General features: G+C 45.3%; 1 protein-coding gene and 1 long non-coding RNA gene across 4 annotated transcripts in view; one reads left to right on the forward strand and one right to left on the reverse strand.

The window, feature by feature from the left end:
• Positions 1-23840, reverse strand: part of LOC142817819 (uncharacterized) — a 125691-nt gene that overhangs the window by 74752 nt on the left and 27099 nt on the right. The window lies entirely within an intron of this gene.
• Positions 1-23840, forward strand: part of sim (bHLH transcription factor single-minded) — a 120896-nt gene that overhangs the window by 33445 nt on the left and 63611 nt on the right. Inside the window, exon 2 of the mRNA XM_075895636.1 lies at positions 6517-6699. Within this exon, the coding sequence (XP_075751751.1) occupies positions 6525-6699 (175 nt within the window). The 5' untranslated portion in view covers positions 6517-6524. The remainder of the gene's footprint in view (positions 1-6516; positions 6700-23840) is intronic.

Here is a 23840-nt window from a genome sequence, read left to right on the forward strand (position 1 = left end):
GTGCTCACTCGAAAGCAAAATGCCACCCCCCCCCCCCCTCCCTTCCCGTGGCTCTTTATTATAAACTGCTGAGCTGCGCATCGCACCTTTTCTCGGAATATTGCGGCTGAGCGAAGTAATAAATCGTGGGTACGATACGAGGCCATTCCGTGTATCTTGCCAGAAAGAACTGCGCGCATTAGATGCCACGGGTGCTGCCCTCTAACCCCGACACAAACAGCGGAGGGGAGGACGCGTATACTGTATACGCACGCGTCCACGATCTTCCCGTAAATCGTGGTGCTCAGGCACAAGACACGATCCCCGTGCTATATAAGAGATCGTTGAAGACGAGCCCAGCAGATGCTCTTCCTAGGTGTTTCTTTATGATCCGTTCCTTCTTTCTAACCACAAGACGACATGATGGCCGTGCTATATGGAGAGTGTTCATAGCAGCTACGAAATATTCTTTTTCTTTATGCTTCCTTTGTTATGACTTTTTTTTTCGTCTTTCCGTCTTCTCACAATATCCTCACGTGGATATCACGTAACGATTCAGTGACTTGCATGGCCTCGTGCGCGCCTGTAGCGAAGATCTGTGCCGTAGCGGCATTTCTTATTCTGAGAAACAGAAGGCACAGAAACGCTCGGGCTCGAGGAACCCAGAGCTCTTGGCATCCTTAGAACAGCCTATGTGTCTGTTCCATGCACACACTCGGCCAATGTTGACAGCCATTCGTTTCCACCGTCTCGCTTCAAGCTGTTTACTTTTGCACCATTTAGGATAACGCGCGAGTCGCACTTTTCCTCGGGAATGACTGAATTCTTCGAGCTCAGTTTTCTTTTGGCCTCGTGTTTTGCTGCAGTTTGTCGCGGTTCAATAGTGACTCTTCCGACGTAGAGGCTCACGAAACGTTTCGTAATCGTCAACTAGAACTCCTTGTGTAGTACGACTGGCTCTGTAGTACTGTGTTTAACTTCCTTCTTGCCTTTGAATGGCTGTAGATAAGAAACTACAGAAAAGAAACCTTGCTTCTTTTCAGCTGTCGCAAGCATGAAATTGCCCGAATAAATTCTCCACACAAGGAAGATATAACCAAGCGCCAAGGCGGCGGGCACTCGAGGTGATCAACGTAAGCTTCTTGGGTGGCATGGAGCAGATCTTCTTGAATGTGTCAGAAAAAAAAGTTTTTCACTGACATAACTGCACTGTACAGGGAATGCGTATTTTCCTATGAAATTACTGAAAGGTAGCCCATTTTTAATCATTTGACGCAATGCTCTACAATGTGCTTCGGGGTCACAGGCACGCAACACATTTGTTTTGAAGATTATCCATGCACGACAGATATACATATTCCTCTACTACAAGGCACTTGTTCACTGTCGTTGCCGGATTGGCCCCTACAGACAGCAACTTGTTCTTCAGGCTTAGTTGATTCATTTCCATATATATCAAAATCAATACACTACAATTAAACACTACATCAATAAACATCTATATGCATTCCTTCGCAGCGTTGCCTTTTGGTTTCTTTCGGTTGTTCATTGCATGCACTACTTCAAACAAATATCAGGAACCACTAGACCAAAACGGAGAGAGAACATCACTCTTATTTAATATTGAACTTATTCCAAGTAATGGTTGTGTCATAACTATAGCGTGTTATACAGGGTGTTTCTATGAAGAGTTTCAACAAATTGAATACACCATCTATAAATTAAATGTCATCAACTCTTGCCGGTACTTACCTCAGTAAAGAACGAAGCAGCGATGGCGTAGTGGTTAGAGCATCCGCCTTGCATGCAAAAGGTCCGTGGTTCAAATCTCGGTGCCGCGCAGTTTCCAACCGGATAAAATAAAAATCCGTGTGGTGATGAAACTGCATTACGAGGCCTGGTGTGCGGCCTCACCGGTAACCACCGCCGGGAACGAACTCCCTCACCAGAAAACGATTGGCCACCCTGGTGAAGTATCTGGCCACTACCTCCCACATGCATACGTCAAATAACTCACGGCCCTTAGTCCCCAGCAGCTGCGAAGCAACTGACCACGGCGGTGGTCAGATCCGCAACGCAGCAGAGGGTGCTATGAATCTCTGGATAAGGACAGGCTGCCATTGGAACCTGAACTTGGCAACGCTTAACGCTAGAACCTTATCTAGTGAGGGAAGTCTAGCTGTACTATTCGAGGAGCTAGAGGGTGTTAAATGGGATATAATAGGGCTCAGTGAGATTAGGGGGATAGATGAGGCCTATACGGTGCTACAGAATGGGCACGTCCTTTGCTATCGAGGCTTGGCTGACAGAAGAGAACTGGGAGTGGGGTTCTTAATTCACAGAAACATAGCTGGCAACATAGAGGAATACTATAGCATTAATGAAAGGGTGGTAGGTATTGTAATTAAACTGAATACGTCAAATAACTACAAGATGAAGGTGGTACAGGCTTACGCGCCTACACCCAGTCATCAGGACGCTTCAGTTGAAAGCTTCTATGAAGACGTGGAATCGGCAATGACTAGGGTAAAAACACAGTATACAATACTGATGGGAGACTTTATTGCAGAGGTAGGGAAGAAGCAGGCTGGAGACCAGGCAGTAGGAGATTATGGCATCGGTACTAGAAACGCCAGAGGAGAGCTACTATAGTAGAATTCGCAGAACGCAATAATTTACGGATTTTGAATAGTTTCTACCGAAAACGAGAAAACCTTAAGTGAACATGGAGGGGCCCTAATGGCGAAAATAAGAACGAAATAGACTTTATAATCAGTGCACACACAGGCATCGTGCAGGATGTGGAAGTGGTTGGCAAGGTACGATGCAGTGACCATAGAATGGTACGGTCTCGAATTCGCCTAGACTTGAGAAAGGAACGACAAAAACCGATACGCAAGAAGCCAATCAATGAGCTAGCACTGAGAGGGAAAGTACAGGAATTCAGAGTCTCGCTTCAGAACAGGTAGTCGGCTCTTAGTGAGGAAACCAACCATAGCATAGATACAATGAATGATAATCTGACGACTATCATTACGGAGTGTGCAGTGGAAGGTGGAGGCAGGGTAGTTAGACAAGACACTGGCAAGCTTTCCCAGGAAACGAAGAATCCCATTAAGAAGCGTTAAATCATGAAAGTTTCAAGCACAACAGACAAAACAGAACTGGCAGAGCTTTCGAAGTTGATTAATAGGCGTGAGGTATCCGACGTAAGCAGATATAACATGGAGAGAATTGAACACGCTCTGAAAAACGGAGGAAGTGTCAAAGCAGTGAAGAGGAAACTTGGGATAGGCAAAAGTAGCATGTATGCACTAAGGGACAAAGAAGGCAAAATAACTACCAATATGGATAGGATAGTTAAAATAGCGGAGGAGTTTTACAAAGATCTGTACAGTAGCCGGGACAACCACGACTTTATTACTATATAAGAACAAGCAGTAACCCAGATGACACCCCACCAGTAATGATAGAAGAAGTCAGAAAAGCTTTGAGAAAAGAGGCAAAGCTGCTGGTGAGGATCAGGTAAGATCAGATCTGCTGAAAGATGGAGGACAGATTGTGTTAGAAAAACTAGCCACCCTGTTTACGAGGTGTCTCCTGACGGGAAGAGTACCAGAGTCCTGGAAGAACGCTAACATCATCTTAATACATAAGAAAGGAGATGACAAGGACTTGAAAAATTACAGGCCGATTAGCTTGCTTTCTGTAGTATACAAGCTATTTACAAAAGTAATTGCTAACAGAGTAAAGAAAACATTAGAATTCAATCAACCAAAGGAACAAGCAGGATTTCGAACAGGCTACTCAACAATCGACCAGATTCATACTATCAATCAGGTAATAGAGAAATGCTCAGAATATAACCAACCACTATACATAGCCTTCATAGATTACGAGAAGGCGTTTGATTCAGTAGAAATATCAGCCGTCATGCAGACACTGCAGAATCAGGGCGACGATGAAGTATATATAAACATCCTGGAAGAAATCTACAGGGGATCAACTGCTACCATAGTGCTTCATAAAGAAAACAACAGAATACCAATCAAGAACGGTGTAAGGCAGGGGGACACAATCTCCCCAATGCTATTTACCGCGTGCTTACAGGAGGTTTTCAGAAGCCTAGAATGGGAACAGTTAGGGATAAGAGTTAATGTAGAGTACCTTAGTAACCTGCCGATGACATTGCATTGCTGAGTAACTCAGGGGACGAATTGCAACTCATAATTACGGAGTTAGACAAGGAGAGCAGAAAGGTAGGTCTTAAAATGAATCTGCAGAAAACGAAAGTAATGTACAACAACCTCGGAAAAGAGCAGCGCTTCGAGGTAGGTAATAGTGCACTTCAAGTTGTAAAAAACTATGTCTACTTAGGGCAGGTAATAACCGCTGAGCCGAACCACGAGATTGAAGTAACTAGAAGAATAAGAATGGGGTGGAGCACATTTGGCAAGCACTCTTAAATTATGACAGGTAGATTGTCAGTATCCCTCAAGAGAAAGGTATATAACAGCTGTATCTTGCCGGTACTTAGCTACGGAGCAGAAACCTGGAGACTTACAAAGAGGGTTCAGCTTTAATTGAGGACGACGCAGCGAGCAATGGAAAGAAAAATGGTAGGTGTAACATTAAGAGACAAGAAGAGAGCTGAGTGGATTAGGGAACAAACGGGGGTTAAGGATATCATAGGTGAAATCAATAAGAAGAAATGGACATGGGCTGGGCATGTAGCGCGTAGACAGGATAACTGCTGGTCGTTAAGGGTAACTAACTGGATTCCCAGAGAAGGAAAGCGAGTTAGGGGGAGACAGAAGGTTAGATGGGCAGATGAGATTAAGAAGTTTGCGGGTATAGATTGGCAGCAGCGAACACAGGACCGGGTTAACTGGCGGAAAATGGGAGAGGCCTTTGTCCAGCAGTGGACGTAGTCAGGCTGATGATGATGATGATGATGATGATGATGATGATGTCGATGATGATGATGATGACGATGATCTCAGTAAAGAAGGAAGCTGGAGGTTTGAAAAGTGGGTTCAATTTAAATTGAGGATGACGTGGTAAGCAGTGAAAAAGGAAATTATAGGTATAACCTTGAGAGAAAAAAAAAGAGAGCAGAGCGTTTTAGAGTATAAACGGGTGTTTGGACTTCATAGTCGAAGTCAAGACATAAAAACGGACATGGGCAGGGCTCGTGGTACGTAGGCAGGATAACTGCCAGTCATAAACAGTAAGGGACTGGATTGCAAGGGAAGGTACATGCGCGAAGGCGAGATATACAGTCTGGTTCCCGCAGGTCGCGGCATCGAATCCCTTCTGCGGCGGCTGCATTTCCGACGGAGGCGGAAATTTTGTAGGCCCGTGTGCTCAGATTTGGGCGCACGTTAAAGAACCACAGATGGTCGAAATTCCCGGAGCCCTCCACTACGGCGTCTATCATAATCATATGGGGGTTTTGGGATGTTAAACCTCACATATCAATCAATTAATACAGTCTGGTGGGCAGATGAGATCAAGAAGTTTGCGGGTATAAAATCGCAGCAGCAAGCACATGACCGAGTGGATTCACGGAGCATAAGATAGTCCTTCGCCCTGCAGTACGAAGAGGCAGATGATGAATTCCAACTTTCGGAATGAATTGCTACAAGAAGGGGCCCTGCTTCCTCGGGAAACCGATACATACAGTGAGTGCATTGCTGAAACTTTAGGAACACAACTTCTGATTACTGTAATTTACCTTGCGGCATATGTTTTTTTTAACGAGAAGAGTGCAAATTATACACTCCCGAAGCATCCCCTGCCTCCTACTTTATTTTACAGAGCACATGCACACAGTCACTGTTGTTCCTGAAGTAGGACAATGACAACTGTATCGTCAATTGTTGTTCGCCTAGTTGGTTCCTGTAGGCAAGAACAATAGCGTGCTTATAATCAGGTGCACGTAGAGGAACCCAAGGTCGTCACAATTCACGCGGAGTCTCCCATTACGGCTTGCTTCGTAATGATAACGTGTCTTTGACTCGTTACTGCTCAGATTTTACTGTCTTCACCTTTCTATATAGCCAAAAATGGAAATGTATGCATACTCATGCCTTTCCATTTTTTGTTATTTATCTATCATTGGCGTAGCCGAAGGGGGGTGGGGTTGTTTGAACTTATACCACAAGTTGTCACTTTTGCGCTTGCCCGCATGTATACAAACGCACACACACAAGAGTACATAAGAGTGTTCAACGCCGCCACGCCCAATTCAGAAAAGTATTTCTACCTGCACCTTTAATCTATCTATCTATCTATCTATCTATCTTTCTATTTATCTATCTATCTACCTACCTATCTATCTATCTATATCCATATCTATCTCTCCTTTTTTTTTACAAATATGTGCTGCACAGTCCAATGCCATGTCGTGTATTGCTGTAGAAACATTGCAGCCGTGTGTGTCCCTGTTGAAGTTGTGCGTCATCCTTGCAACGGGATGTGATCAGCTGTGCTCGCCGACTCGTTCGTACAAAAACCACCGGTGGTCACACGCAGGCGGCGTGATGAAGGAAAAGTCCAAGAACGCGGCCCGCCACCGACGCGAGAAGGAGAACGCGGAGTTCGGCGAGCTGGGCCAACTACTGCCGTTGCCGGCGGCCATCACCAGCCAGCTGGACAAGGCGTCCGTCATCAGGCTCACCAGCTCGTACCTGAAGATGAGGGACCTGTTCCCGGACGGTGAGTCGCCTTCCTAGAAGCTCCCTCACGCGTATGATAAGGAAGGAAGGAAAAATAGGAGGAAAAGAACGGCAGCGAGGTTAACCAGCCTATAGGCAGCTGGTTTGCTGCCCTGCGCATGGGAGGGGGATGGGGGAGATGAAAGATAGAGAGCAGAGAGGGAAGAGAGATAAACACAGCACATTCGGCAGCACACGCGTGTATGATAAGATGCATCGATATGCCTAGGTGGTACCACGAAGACGGTGCTGTAAAGCAAGGTCACATATATGCCTTTCAAAAGCCTACCACTTTAGCGTCCCGGTTTGTCACCCATCCATAGACTTCGTGGAGCGTGGTCCCGCTCACAATCAAGGGCCTGATACAGGACCAAAAATCAGGCTAGCAATGCTTCAAACCGGGTTAAGATAAATGAACAAGGTCTGAAGTAATATATTCATAAAAAATAACTAAAAGTTGTTTCCAGCAACCATCCTAAATACACTGAAAGCCCAACGGAAATTTGTGGCTGGCACCCACGCCACGTGACGATGACTCCTCCCGCCTCTCCGGCGCTTCGTCATCCGATTTTAGAGGGACACAATCTGACAGAATTCACTGCAAACAACACCTGCCTCTGTCGATCAAGCTATCCCTGCAAAACCTGTCGCTCATGTCGCACACCCAGTTTGAGAATCTCCCTATCAAAACTCTACTCGCGCGTGGTAGACCGTATATGCTTACTTCTAACATTGAAGTGATCGGTGGTTTTTTAAATGGGGAAGTGTAAAACAACGACCAGGAATCGCTGGGTTCTCACGCTATGCAGTCCCTCTGGTACGGCTGCAGGGAAGCTGCATTTAGCACAGAGTTTGGAAGATGAATCGCTGTGAATATTTTCTTTTTTAGGGGCGAAGCTCCTTAGGGCGTGGGCTGTGCGTCCTCTGTAGCCTGTATGTAGCCACCTCTAGTTTAGTTCTTGCAGTGTTCACTAGATGGCGGTACCGTCCCCTGTATGTAGCCACCTCTAGTTTAGTTCTTGCAGTGTTCACTAGATGGCGGTACCGGCTCCTGTAGCGACCTACCGAGAGAACAGTAGGGAACCGGCAACCAGAACGGTGGAGAAGGAAAAGCAAGCAAGCTTGGAAAAAACAAGTTTAGCCGGTTCAACTGTCGCAAGGCCCAGCTTCAGCGAGGTAGTGGTGGGGCAGGAAGGGAACAAAAGAGCCGGCGTCACAGGTGCAAGTAGCCCCCAGGTGCAGAACGCTCCAGCGGAAAAGTCACAGCATGTGATAATCGCCGGGGACTCAAATTTAAATCGATGCGCAGAAGCCATCAAAGAGAGGGTAAGAGGTGACAAGAGGGTTGCAGTAGGGGCGTTCCCAGGACGCAAGCTGGAAGCAGTCATGAAGCAAGCGAGCGCAAAGCTCAAAACGACAGCTGATAGACGCAACCTCGTAATAATTTCAGGCGGTTTAAACGATGTCCTAAATCAAGATGCAGCAGGACTAGCAGCCACACTTGCGAAAGGCGTCGATGACATGCGCGCCACTTCTCCTAAGGTGCAGGTAGTGATATGCACGATACCGGAGGTACTGGTGCGTGATAGCAACCTGCAAAGAGCGGTGGTCAACGCAAACCAAGAGATATGGCGGATGAGTCGGGAGAAAGGTTTTGAGGTGGTGGAAATAAACAGAGAGGTGCATAGGTGGGGGGGTTTTCAACGAGACAGAATTCACTTCGATGGGCGGCTAGGTCATGAGGTGGGTTGGCGACTTGCAGGACGCGCAGTAGCTTTTTTGGGGGGCAAGCGAGCCCTTCGGGGTGCAGGATAGCTAGTAACGAGGAAAACAACCAGGGAGACTCTTCGACAGGTGGTATGGACAGATACGATTCCAAAGTGGCACCAATATCTAAGATACGTAGAGTCCGGGGCATAAATAGACGTAGCCACGAGCGCCGAGCCAATTCAGACAGGGTATATTAACATGCAGGGTGGTAGGAACAGGCTGAAGTGGGAAGAGATAGAAGAACAGCTAAGGGAAGAGAGGCCGATGGTATACGGTTTTGTAGAAACACATCTCAGGGACATGGAACAACCTCCGAACAATCCGGACTACGCGTGGGAGTATTGTAATAGAACAGAAGGCAGCAGAAAGGGGGGTGGTATTGGGGCATTCATTCATAAAAGTACAGACTGGCAAAGGGTCAAGCAGGAGTGCAAGGAACATTTATGGCTAAAAGGGAAAGGGGCAGGTAAAATGACACTCCTTGGTTTCGTGTACTTGTGGACGGGAGCAAAGGCCAGAGGAAAACCAGGCAATGGTAGAGTGTATATCAAAGGACATTCAGGAGTTAGGAAGAGAGTGCGAGATAATTATACTAGGAGACATGAATGCGCACATAGAAGATATAGATGGGTATACCGACCCGACAGGCCAAATGATCATGGATATGTGTGAAAGGCTTGATTTGATCATTTGCAACAGTACCGAGAAGTGTGAAGGGCAAATAACATGGGAGGTAGGAAGGCTTCAGTCGATGATAGATTATGCACTGATGTCACATAGGATGTATGATAAGCTCAGGGAAATGCACATATATGAAGGTGGCTCCAGAAGTCTGGGTAGCGATCACAAACGTATCAAGCTAAGTTTTGGAAGAGCAGTGAAAGTGGGAAGGAGACAAGATGAGCAACTACAGGAAAATTTTTATCCAGAAAGGCAAATTGAAATAGCCACTAAACAAATTGAGAAAGTAATCACGGAGGATAATAAGACAGTGTGGACATACACGAATCTAATTAGACTCTTTGAGATAGAGCTTGCTAAGACGCGTGACAAGTCACCCCAGAAAAGAAGACACAAACCCAAAAGTTGGTGGGATGATGAAGTTAAGAGAGCCATAGCAAAACGTCAGGAAGCCTCTAGGGAACACAGACATGCTAAGCAGCGGGGTGAACCGACAGATGATGTGGAAAGAAAATGGGCAAGCTTTCTAAGCTGTAGAAGGGATGCATCCCTTCTGATCAATGAAAAGATTAGAAGGAAGGGAGCTCAGTGGCTGGCAGAAGTACATAAAAAAGATAGAAAGGCAGCTGCGAAATTTTGGAACCATTTAAACTCCCTAAGAAATGATACGAGCCTAGAGCAGAACTTTATAACTACAGCTCAAGGTGCTAGGCTAGAAGGGGACGAAGCTATTGAATATATAAGAGCAAGGGTGACAGAAAAATTTCAACAAAGAAGTATTTTATGCACCACAATAGACAAAGACGAATCAAGTGGTGCAATGGCTCCATTTTCACAACAAGAGTGGGAAAGGGCTGAGAAAAGGGTTCCTATTAGTACATCAACAGGCCCAGATGGCATTCCAATTAGGCTGATAAAAACATTAGGTCCGAAGTCTAAGCAGGCTTTGAGAGAGGCAGTGAGTACAATAATAATCGATGGTGAAGTTCCCGATGGATGGAAACTTAGCAGGATGAGCATGATCTATAAAGGAAAGGGGGACAAAGCTGACATAAACAACTACCGTCCTATAACAGTGACATCAGTGGTCTACAGGCTGGCGATGCAGATTATAAAGGAAAGACTGCAGGCGTGGATAGAGGATGAGGGGGTGCTGGGGGAACTGCAGAATGGGTTTCGGAAACACAGGAGGTTGGAAGACAATCTGTTCTCACTGACGCAGTGCATCGAAATAGCAGAAAAAGAACACAGACCCCTGTGGCTAGTATTTTTGGATATCAAGGGAGCGTACGATAGCGTGGTTCAAGAGGAATTGTGGGGAATACTGGACACACTAGGCGTGGAACATGTAGTCACTAATCTTTTAAAGGGTGTCTATAAAGGTAACAAGGTAGTTGTAAAGTGGGAAAAACAGGTATCCAAGCCGGCAGAGGTAAAACGGGGGCTTAGGCAGGGGTGCCCCCTGTCACCCTTATTATTCATGATGTACCTACAAGGATTAGAGGCAAAATTAGAGGGAAGTGGACTGGGCTTCAACCTCTCTTTAGTCAAACAAGGAAAACTTATTGATCAGGCACTACCAGCATTAATGTACGCAGATGATATAGTGCTGATGGCCAACAACATGGAAGATTTGCAGAGATTGATGGACATCTGCGGTAAAGAGGGAGATAGGTTAGATTTTAGATTCAGTAGGGAAAAATCAGCAGTCATGATTTTCAATGACAACGAAGGTAGTGAGCTTAGAATACAGGAGGTCACGCTAGAGATAAGAGATAAATACAAATATCTGGGCGTATGGATAAGCAATGGGACCGAGTATCTGAGGGAACACGAAATATACGTGACGACTAAAGGTAACAGGAATGCAGCAGTCATGAAAAATAGGGCACTGTGGAATTACAATAGGTATGATGTTGTGAGAGGAACATGGAAAGGGGTCATGGTTCCTGGGCTGACGTTCAGCAATGCGGTCTTGTGCATGAGATCAGAAGTTCAAGCAAGATTAGAAATTAAGCAACGTGGAATAGGTAGGCTTGCTTTAGGAGCTCATGGGAATACACCAAATTAGGGAGTACAAGGTGATATGGGATGGACATCATTTGAGGGCAGGGAAGCTAGCAGCAAGATAAAATTTGAGAAGCGATTGAGAGAAATGGGGGAAGAGCGTTGGGCTAGGAAGGTTTTCAGCTACTTGTACATGAAGAATGTCGATACAAAATGGAGGAAGCGAACCAGGAAGTTGACTGGTAAATACTTAGAAAACAGCAGGTGGCCAAACCAAAAGGAACTATCGGTTAAGAAAAAAGTGAAGGAAACGGAGACTGACATGTGGAGAATGGGCATGATTAAGAAGTCCGCACTAGAGATCTATCGAAATTTTAAGCAGGAAATTGCCAAGGAAAGGATCTATGATAATACTCGGGGTAGTTCTCTACTGTTTGAGGCCAGGACGGCAGTACTGCGAACCAAGACATATCGGGCCAAATACGAAGGGGTCGACACAGTATGCAGTGCGTGTGGAGAGGAAGAAGAAACTGCCGAACACTTGATAATGTTCTGTAAAGGGCTTCACCCTTATAGTTCAGGATGATGGCGCAGAGTTTTTCAAAGCACTGGGATTTAGGGACAGCGAGGGCAAAATAGACTTTAAGCGGGTAGACTTAACTAGAAGGAGGTTATCTGATTGGTGGCTAAAGTCAAGGCACGAGTGAAAATTAAACCCTTCACTGCGAAGTACGAATCCTCAACTTCATTATTTAAAGGAAAAAAAGATAAATGTAATGGTTAGTTCACTAAGTATTACGGCTAGGTGGCGTTAGCCGCCGCCCGATCTAAAGGGTACAGCCACATCCATCCATCCATCCATCCATGTAGCCACCTCTCGTTTAGTTCTTGTAGTGTTTACTAGATGGTGGTACTTGTAGCTGATGATGAAAAGATGCAAGATGTTATAAACTAGAAAACGGTACTTGTAGTTGACGAAAGACGCGAGATCTTATAAAATAGGAATGATGTCACATATGGCGCGTGTCATTGGTTGAAGGCAATCGTTCGATTTAGTGCGGCGACGTACGCTAGGGGGAGCGTTGTAATAAAATCCGTTCGCTGTTGGCGCGCGCTCGGAGTCGCCGGATGGATAAGACTGCACAGCGGAGAGAGCGCAAGGCGGCAGCAGCGCGCGCTCGCAGACAGAATCCCGATGTGCGAGCGCGCGAGGCAAGGGACATCGCAAGCCATCCATCGTCTAAGAACAAATAAAAGTTGATTTGCGTATATACACACACAGCGTTTCTCACGTCTTTACATGATGATCGACTGGGCGAATTACGCGGAAGATTCACAGTTTACCGATGAATCCCTCCGGAGCTTCGCCCATTCATCATCATTCACCTCGTGAATATGCCGTAATTTTTTTTAGCCTATACATTGATTGATCCATTTTTTTCATTAGAAACAACAGAATGTTAGGACTGTGAAGGCATAGTCTCTGGCAGAGAACCCAGCACCCTTGTGCGCAATTCGTATGGTAGTTATAGTTAACAGAACAGAAGGTTTTATTGCGCTAAATGAAGAAGAATACATGTGCATGATATACAGAAAGAGGTCCCATAGTCAGAGAATGCAAGGGGACCTCCTATAGTCAGAGGCTACAAGGGAATAATATATCAATGAATTTTGATAAAAACAATGTTTACGGCAGAAAGTCTAGCGTGCAAAACAAAGGTAACAAAAGTACAGTTACGACGTTTCATTAAATCAGGCTGTGGCTATGTAAAATGCAGTGCTCTGAAATAAATGTCACTCCAGATAAGCTGTAAAGTGCAGCAATGCGGAAATAAGAAAACGCCGTATTATCATGGCTAATATAATACCTTCCACACAAATTCGCCTCGTTAAGCAATACTCATTGTGTACAGGAGTATTCGTCCTTGTGTTTTTTATGCCCTCACCATCAATGTGTTTTTGTAATAGCATTTGTATCCCCCTACGAGCACCCTGTTTTCACTTGACTACATACGGAATGTCCCACCAACTACGTCGCATCAGTTTGTCCTTTTGTGCATGTATCTTTCACCATATCAGACGCTTATTCTTATCCATTTCTATTATTTATATATAGTTAGCACATTTCGATAACTCATCTCTTTTACACATAAATGCATGCACAAACTTGCGCGGGTCACAAATTAGCTGCCTGAACATCGACGTAAACTCTGGAACGCCAAGCTATAGCACTTTAAAGATTGATGGCACTCCATGATTGGTATGTAGTGTTTAACGTCACGAAACCACCATATGATTATAAAAGACGCCCTAGTGGAGGGCTCCAGAAATTTAGACCACCTGGGGTTCTTTAACGTGCACTCAAGTCTGAGCACAATGGCCTGCAACACTTGCGCCTCCATCGGAAATTCAGCCGCCACCACCGGAATTCGATCCCGCGAACTGCGGGGCAGCAGCCGAGCACCTTAGCCACTAGATCACTGCGGCGGGGCTGATGGCACTCCGTACTGTACTATAAAACAGCCGTGAGCAACAGTCCCTATACGAAACTACTAAGACGAAAACCACGGAAGAGAGCTTTCGAAAGAAGCAGAACTCGCCATAGGATTGTTGCGCCGGTTTTGCAACGAAAATTCAGGGATGTGTGGAGCAACTTTACTAATGGTGCATATACTTTAGTAATGCCCTATTTTGGAATTCAGTTGAGTTCTTTTTGGATGCGCCGCTCACAAATTAGGGCCCCCAATTGAGCTGGAAAGGCAAGCGCTGTGTCTGCGCCTCTGGCTACCGAAATACTTCGGTAAAGGCGTGCTATACCTGGAAGCACGAATCGTGGCACTTGTTACACAAGATTTAAACAGCTTACCATGCAGAAATTTTTAAAGCCGTACGACGCACCTCTCTTCCGTTCACAGACAGTGTTTATCACATTTCCCAGTTCTTTTTTTAAGCACCTTTGGCAACGTTACCGAGAGCCTCAAGTCATTTTTTGTTGAGTCGCCGTTACCGAACCTACACGTTTCTCTGCCAAGCTTAGTTTTTCGAAACCCGTGTTCATGGCAGCTTAATTCAGTTTTCTATAACATTTTTCCGAAACATGCTAAGTTACTTCTGAAGCGTACTTTCGAAGACCTTCAGGAACATCTCTGTCATTTTTCTACTCACTTGGTAAATTCTAAGGACCCAAAGCATAATCTTCAGAAGGCCGGAGTGAGGGATCTCCCATCAGCCTAATTGGTATTTTGCACTCCCACATCCAGATTTCGCCGAAATATTTCTAGCAGAGTTTCTGTCAGTCACCTTTGCTGTTAATAAACTAAACTTTCAGCGAACAAGAGTAAATATTGCGGATGCGTTATTCGTTTACATATCTTTAACGTCCACCAATCACATCTTCTAAGCATATTTTTGGCTCCCATACAACCTATATCATAAGCCAGTTTTCTTGGGTCCATGAGCATGCTGCGATTTTGCTAAAGGAAGGAGCTGTCTCACTCACTACAGCGTATTTAAATGGCCTGGTTTTATATATAGCTGCACATTTTTTTTTCATTACAGGAGAAACATTCAAAAGCCTGTTATTTAAAAAAAAAACAATGAAACAGTTTTCATACAACCGGATGATTCCCAGCACTTGCACTTCTCAGGAACAGATAACATGCCTATCGCGTCCTTGTGAGGGAACCCTCACAAGCTTTTTTTGCCGATTTCACTGGCTAAAATATTACATTCACATATCTGGTTCCTCATTAACTAATCCCTGCTCAATTCGAAATGAACCGGAAGCAATAGATTCCTTTATTCTCTCATATACCACCACTTCGCCCCACTCCGCTGAATACCTGTGGTAGTCTTCACTGGTAAACTACAATTACCATTTACCACATCGAAAATAATACCGTTTGGAGCCGGTCAGTTTGGTGCGAGCGAAAGTGATATTTTGTCCGCGCTACACAAATTCATGGAAGCAACCGGAATGTTACGCTAATAGTGTACCCGACCGATAATAAATACCTTGCCCAGCCGTTGACTTTCCTTCCCAGCAGATAGTGTGGCAATCTTCCTTGCGGGTATACGGCAGTCTGGTGTCTTTAGAATAAAATGTCCGACGATTTAATGTATGATGTATTTATTGCGAAGCATTTTTTCGTGAACTTCGGTGACTTTGAGCGTATCTATCTATCTATCTATCTATCTATCTATCTATCTATCTATCTATCTATCTATCTATCTATCTATCTATCTATCTATCTATCTGTATATCTATCCATCTATCTATCTATCTATCCACCTACGGTTTTTCGCTCTCCTGGCCGTTTCAATAATGTTATCTGTACCAAACTTGGTATGACATAACATGACTGTATGAAGAACATGTTTGACAAGTCATAAAATGAAAATCACGACATGTTTGTCGTGGGTGTCATGATTTACATTTCATGGTCCTGAGGCTCTTGCGGTTGTATCGGTCACATGGCATGTTGCAAAACTGGTATCGTATGACATGATTGCATGGCGAACACAAGCGACCGACCTGTATATGAAAATCATGACATCCGTGTCATGTAACAACATGACTACATACCACACTCATGATACACATATCACATATACCAAATTTGGTATTGCAGTACGTGGATGGATGACCAAGGTACGCGACTAGTGCACAAATTATAATCATGAGATGCGTGTCATATAAAAACAGGACTACATGCCACGCTCATGATAAGCTTGTGGCCGTTTCGCTAGCTTCACATGAACCAAACTTGGCATTACACGACGCGAACGGACGACATAGGTAAATGACACATCCAAACATGATAATCACGACATGCGTGTCATGTAACAACATGACTGCATGCCACACTGTTGATGCACTCGCGGCCGTTTCGCTTGCTTCACATATGCCAAATTTAGTATTACGTCACGCCAATGGATTGATTGATATGTGGGGTTTAACGTCCCAAAACCACCATATGATTACGATAGACGCCGTAGTAGCGGGCTCCGGAAATTTCGACCATCTGTGGCAGTTTAACGTGCACCTAAACCTCAGCACATGGGCCTACAACATTTCCGCCTCCATCGGAAATTGCAGCCGCCACAGCCGGGATTTGATCCCGCGACCTGCGGGTCAGCAGCCGAGTACCTTAACCACTATAGACCGCCACGGCGGGGCGTCACGCCAATAGATTACAAAGGTATGTGACTGGTGCAAACACGATAATCATGGGATGCATGTCATGTGAGAACATGACTACTTGCCACAGTCAAGGCGCCTATACATTTCGATGTGACGCGGTGCACGTTCTCGCCGGCGTTCATTTCGTCGCGTCACGCAGGCGTTGCCACGCCAGGCGCCGGTCCTGCCATTTACCCGCAGGAGTGCGCCGTGCTGCATGGTTTCGCCGCATGCGCGTTTCAGCGTGTCCGGCGTCCCTCCGTCAGGAAAACAGGGAGACGCAGTGTTGTGTGGGTAACGCATCGGCGCCAAGTGCAGCATGTCGCATTTGGCGCCCGTTGCCGTCGTACCGCGCCGACAGACGCTGGTCGTGCCGGTCGCACCTGGCGTCAGACTGTAACGTGCAGGCATTTTGCTAAGTAGTGTCGCTGTGCCCAGCGTGCGCGTGCGTCAGCGCTACATTGGAGTATATTGGGCCCTTCAGGATGCGCTCGCGGCTGTTTTGCTAGCTCCACATATACCAACTTTGGCGTTACGTGACGTCAGTGGATGACGAAAGTAAATGACTGGTGCAAACATGATAATAATGACACGCGTGTCATGTAAGAACATGACAATTTACCACGCTCAGAGAGTGCTCGTGGCCGTTTCGCTAGCTCCGCATATACTAAATTTGGTATCGCGTGACGTGAATATATGACGAAGGTAAACGACACATCCAAATTTAATAATAATGACACAGAAGTCATGTACGGCATCACTTACCTCCCCTTCGTAAAATTCTGCTGACTTTACAGTGACATATAAGCCTTTCTTATGTATGCTTCACATTTCATCGATTCCCTCTGAACGTGAGATCTGCTATTTTTTTAAGTGATACCAGTGTGTTTAAATCAACGGTCACATCTTGTCATTTCTTATAAACGAATTTGGTGTGCCTCAAGGAAGTGTTTTAGGTCCGCTTTTATTTAATATCTACATTATTAAGATGGTGAAAATTGATGGTAATGCTGAATCTATATGGGCTGATAACAGCGCTGCCATAATATCTGGGAACGACGTGCGCAACTTGACAACTGATTGTGATGAATTGCTAAGAAAGTTCTCTGGTTTGAGCTAAATAAACCAAAGATCAACGCGAAGAAAACTTAGGTAATTATTTTTCACTCCAAAAATAAACTGTATCAGTTAAATAATACAGCTGCTTTCGAAGGTAAAAGAATTGAAATAGTCGACAGCCACAAAATTCTTGGCATGCACTTTTCTTACCGGCTCATTTGGGACAAGCTTGTGTATTACCTATACGAAAGCTCTCCTCTGTTACAGCTGCTGCCCCGCAGGCCGCGGGATCGAATCCCAGCTGCGGCGGCGGCAATTTCGATGGAGGCTAAAATACTGTAGGCCCATGGGCTCGGATTCGGGTGCACATTAAAGAAACCCAGGTGGTCAAAATTTCCATAGCCCTTGACTATACGGCGTCTCTCATATAGATATGATGGTTTTGGGATGTAAAACCCCACGTATCAATCAATCCTCTGTGACAGGTGTCTTATAGCGATGTCTTAGTTTACTGCATACAAAAGCTAACTTACATATTTAGAATGTTTTATTTCATACCAATTTAAATTATTGCGCCTTAATATGGAGCAGACCTGCTATAACTAACATACGTAGAATTCTGAGGCTCCAGAAGAAGCTCATTCACTCTCTTGGCAACATAGACTGTTATTCAAGCACTAGAGAAGCGTTTTCTTCATACAATGTTATTAGAATCAAAAAATTTTATACTTTCCGTTTATCTCATACAGCGCAATATGCTTCTGAATCCTTCAAGAACAACATACAACAGTTGGCCTTTTTAGAACATAGTATAATTATTGCGAACACTAGGAAACCTGGAACATCGCCAGTTCCCTAGTTCAACACGCAATGTAAACCTCCCTGTCCTTGCTCCTTCAATGCTCCAAACACCAATTGTTGGTTTTCAATGCGCCATCAATTTTATATAAATATGATGTAATTCACATGCTTAGTTTTTAAAAGAAGACTTGCGTTTATATTGCATTAACTTGTAATGTCACATATCATCCTATTGCATTACGTGTAACCTATGTCATTTCTTTTACCGTAGGTATTCTGATTATATGAATTTCTTGCTGCAATATGCTTATATGTTCAGTGGTCAGCAGTAAGGTGCTATAATGGTTTGTTATCATTTTTGTTTATTACTTACACTACGGTGGTATTTTTAATGTATGTAACGTCTTTTGAAGCTTTTTAGGCGCATGTATTTATGTTATTTCTTCTTGTTCCCTCAGTTCTCATCTTGGAAATAGGTGTAACCCGCTGTATATGTATTTTTGACGTGGTGTTTCAATTGTTTTACTTGTTGGTTTGTTTGCCACTGCAATGGACTGCTTGTTGTTACTGCCCTGTATTATAGTCTGGTCGTTGGGTCCCGTCAAGCTACTTATGCAGCTTTTAACTCAACGAAACCATCCAGAAATTTAAAAAAGTGACTTGAAAAATACTGAAATAGATTAATTAGCAAAAACTTATTAGGCCAGCATTTCTCGCGATTTTAGCTACACTAAGCACGAGCTAAGTCGCGTGAAACTGTTTAGCAAACTGTTCGCTGCGAGTCGTTTGCAGAAAGCTATCATCATCAAAAGCGGGTATGGGTCACAAACATTGGGTAAATACGGCTGATAACCAGTGGTCTATCATAAATGCAGACGGCAACAGCTATCCTAGCAAGTATCAGTGAAGTCACAGCGGTGAGCCGAGTACGTATAGCGTGAGAACTCTGTAGAAAACGGGGAAAACTGCTCGCACTGACAGCGGCTGCGAGAAGGCCCCGAAGCGATGGAAGGCCTACACCGACAACGACATGCCCGCAGATCTACGAGAGGTGCGAATGCTTACTTTCAGCGCAAGTTGCCATCCCTGGTGTTTGGACTCGAAGTGGTTATGAAAAGAAAAGAAGAGAAAAGAGTGGCCCTAACTGTCTATCCTTAAGATCACACCTCAAGAAGCTTCATCTCGAGAATGGAAAGGGTGGGAAAGAAAGGGTATGATAGATGGATGGATGAAAAACTTTACTGGGGTCCTGAAGGATTCCACCCCCGTTTTATAGTGGTAGGATCGCGGGCGAATCCCACATAAGGACGGGAACGCCTAGCCTCCCCGCCGCATCGTGGGCCTTCTGGACAGCCTTGAGTTGTTTTATGAGGACCGGGCTTGTGAGCATTACATGAAAGGCATCTTCGGAAAATTCTTGACATTTTCCTTGTAAAGAGCGACAGCTCCCGAGCATGTGGTTCAAATCACTGCGATCGTGGCAGTCCGGACAAAGTTCTGAAATGTCGGAGTAATGGCTACAGTTTACGAGGCTAAGGTATGGTCCAGGCATGCGAAGGCCGATATCCTGTGGCGTAGACATCTTTTCGTGTGGCAGTGTAAAGGACCTATGACCTAATTGATAGTGCTTTGTGATCACATTGAAGGTAGTCATAATGCCCCTAAAATGGGACTCAACAAACGGCACGGGTGGAAAAGGGTAGGAGAAAATAATAATAATAAAAGAAAAAGCAGGACTCCTTCGATCCACCTCCCCCAGAGCGCGCCTGAACTACCGCAACACGCACTCGTCCGTAAAAGCCGCTGAGAATGCCGGAGAAAATATTCGCCAAAAAAAAGAATGATAGCCATGTCGTGTCGGTAACTGTCTCTGGTTCAACTTGAGCCTCTATGCGCTGAGGATCAGCGTAGCGTCACTTAGCTAAATCCTATTACGAACAACCTAGAAAGAACCAGATAGGTCTTCCAAATCGGCCAGTTTCGCCGTTTCAAGAAAAGAATTTCGTGGCTTACTGCCAGTCTCGCCCTCTTCAACCCCGTTTTTTTTTAGATGCGGAAGCATCTTATACTCGCGCCTTGTAGTGCACCGTCCGCTCCGTCCGCACCGCTTCTCGAACATTCGACAGCTGACGCGCGCGCATGTGCCATCGTGCCGTCGCCCACTCTTCCACCATCTGTGCATCCCTTCCTCCTCTACACACCGCGCGCGCTTCACTCCTCCACCATCTGTGCACCCTTCCTCCTCTACACACCGCGTTCGACATCTACAATTCTCCTGATTCTCCAGTGGACGCGCATGTGGCGTCGCGCTTCGAGAACATTCAACAGCTGACAGTGCATGCGCCGTCGCGCTGTATACATACTCAAGGTCGGCGCTCGCTCGCTCAGTTGCCGCTCGTCGGTTGGTTTGTACGGCGCGTCGACGTCCAAGGTCGCGTGAAATGAATTCCAACGAATTCACAAACACAATGATCGACGTCCCTTCGACCAGCGCCGCCCTTTCGCATACGTGTGTACGTGTTCACTCATTTAACACCCCCTCCTACAACCACGTTAACCAATTTAGCCATCGACCCAAGTAAGTCGCAATTTAGCACCCCATTTTACAACCACGTTAACCAATTTAGCCATCGACCCAAGTAAGTCGCACTTTAACACCCCGTTAACCAATCATATGCTCCGCATCCTCCTCAGTGTTCCCCCGAGGGAAGCTGCGGGCAATTTTTTTTTTTGTAGCCCGTGCAAGACTTATTCTCTCTTTAGTTAGCACTGTTTATTAGGAGTGTTTTTTTCTTATTTCTATTGTGGTTTCTTTTTTGGTATGCCCCCCCCGGAAGCTATTGCTCGTAGCGATTCCGTGATTCCGTTTCAACAATCTCCAAAGCCACTTCTCGTTTTCCCCACCGGTCACTCCTCTGCAATACCGGCGTGCTTAACATAGACTCAAGAGTCAATTAGGAGGCTGGAAGGTCTCTTCCATGTCGCACGCGACCGAACACGCAGAATGGGCGCCGAAGCGAAAACGACAACACAATCAGGCGCCATGCAGTGCGCCATGCGAGCCAACGTCAACCTGACGTCGTCGGTGCACGTGCGGGCAAAATAAAGAGACTCGTCACAGAACAAACCTGCTTGTCGACTCTCCGGTTCAAATCATCGCAGTATGGCGGAAGAGCATAAAAACGGAGCTTCTACGCAGTAAAAACATTACAAGTGCAAGCCGGTGAAGGTTCGAACAAACGAGAATGAAACAGCCCCGCTCCTGTAGGGTAGCTTGCTCAGCACTGAAACACAGCCACAGACCGTGGCGGTCTCTTGTGAAGAAAACTAAAGGAAGAGGGGAGAATCCCAGTGCCTGTGGGGAAGAAGGGAGCGGGGATTCGTATCGTGCACCGTAGTTTCGCAGCGTTCGCGCCGGGCCAGGACACCCCAGCGATGGCAATCGATTGCGGCGCGTGCCTAAAACCCCGGGCGGCCACTTGTCGCTGTACTACAAAGCATCCGGAGAGACGCGAGGGAAAGAGAAAACACTGGGCGCGAGGGCAGAGAAGGAGACCTGACCTGGCCTTTCGCCGTCGCGTGCGGCCCATCGACGCATCGTTAGCGGCGCCCACGGCGACGCGCCAAAGGTTTTTTTCTATCCCACCCTCCCTGGTTCCCAATAGGGAGTAGAAAGGTCAGGCTGACGCGGGCCATGAAGTCTGCGTGCGGGTGCCCTTATTCGTCACTGTTTCTTTGTTGTTGTTTTCTTGTCTCTCAAGCGCCGACGTTGTGGAAGGGTCCAAGTGACTCCGTCATGGGGTCGACCCTCCTCCACCCGCTGGCGCAGTCAATGCCGAACCGATAGCGCTTAGAATGCCAGCCTAACTGTACATCCCCGAGGGGCCTTTACCTTTTTCAATGCGCCCGCATGCTTGCCTCCGCTGGTCTGATTTCTGTGGCCTAGACACAACGAGTTCGGCGCGAGGCATAGACATCACTTCCCACGTGACCGTGTCACTAATTGGGGACTACAGACGCGGCTATACGCGAACGTTGGCCGTAACGAGGCAACGATCGAACCCACTTGCTGTGAAGAGAGAGGCGGGGAAGCGCGCTGGGTTGAACGAGTCCGAAGGCGATGTCGACATTCAGACGACCGACCACGTTCACTTGCGCGCGAAGCGAATCCACAGCACAGGCGTGACACTATAAACGAAGAAACTTCTGTTTTACTTGTGCGTACTTCAGTGCGGGAGTGATCGGGACTTTGAAAAAGTGTTTGTAGATGGGTTAGAGTAGATTATCTTCCCACACAATCTGCATGTCCCAGTCGTCGTGATTGCAGCACAGATGAATCTCTTTTTTTTTGAAATAACGCTATGACGTACCGTGGTGCTGTGTTATATATATATATATATATATATATATATATATATATATATATATATATATATATATATATATATATATATATATATATATATATATATATTGTTACAACCGACCCCGCGGCTGGTTGCGCGCCCCGAAAGCACGAACAGAGTGACCAGGGCAAAAAGAGAGCGTTTATTGTCCGGCTTGGGTTTTTTGTAAGAACGAAAGGTAAGGGAAGGGAAGAGGGAGATAAGATAGAAGGCGCGCGCAGCGTAGACTGGCAGCGCTTGTTTAGCGGTGGCCAACAGTTCGTGGCATATATATATATATATATATATATATATATATATATATATATATATATATATATATATATATATATATATATATATATATATTATTCAATAATATATATATATATATATTATTGAATAAGGCCTCTGTAGCGCATGATGGCAGCGAGCTTTGATCACTGATATGACACGTGCACGTGCTAGCACAAAGCTACGGTCCCGTCATTCACATGTGCGCTGTGTAATTCAAGATGAGCCGCCAAATTTGATCGACCATTCTTGAATGCCGATATCGAACGTGATTGCGACCTCGGAAGGTTGAAGTGGGTAGGCGAGCTTAAATAACATTTCCTCAATCAATTGCCCCCTTCCCCGACCTTGAGGTAAAGAAATAAATACCGGGATAAGAATATGCTGCTTCTCTTTTTCATATATTTTTTTATTTTAACGTCTTTTTTTCATGAGGTTGTGTCAGACAAAAAAAAGAGAACACTGCGAAATATACACCTTTTTCAAACATTTCTTATTTTTAATGATTAGTTTGCCAAAGCGTATAAATGCTTGATCATTTCATGGGAGGGGGGCAGCTTGGTGGAACGTAATGTCAGGATGACACTGTTCTGGAGATTACCCTTTGCAATATCGGCAACAAAACTAATTGACCTTTGGCTTCCGTTTTCGTGCTTAAAATGGTCGTTTATGTAACTTCTTGGTAACAAAGTTACTCCTGATACTCCTGACATCACGACGAATCTCTCAGAACCAGTGTCTGCCTTCTGTATAATGCGTTATGAGTAGGCATACTTTAAATACCTACTGTCGACTACGTTAATTAGGAAATAAAGCAAGGGGACACCCTTTTCAAATTATCCATTTCTCCACTTTCATTTATCGTGAAAATTAGGTTCATCATTTCGAACAATAAAGGTATAAATATTGAACGTAGTCTAAGTATTGAAGTATAGGTCAACAACAGGCGTTAGCCTTTCTTTA

Source organism: Rhipicephalus microplus, chromosome 5 (assembly GCF_043290135.1).
Source record: "Rhipicephalus microplus isolate Deutch F79 chromosome 5, USDA_Rmic, whole genome shotgun sequence".
NCBI classification, from domain to species: Eukaryota; Metazoa; Arthropoda; class Arachnida; order Ixodida; family Ixodidae; genus Rhipicephalus; species Rhipicephalus microplus.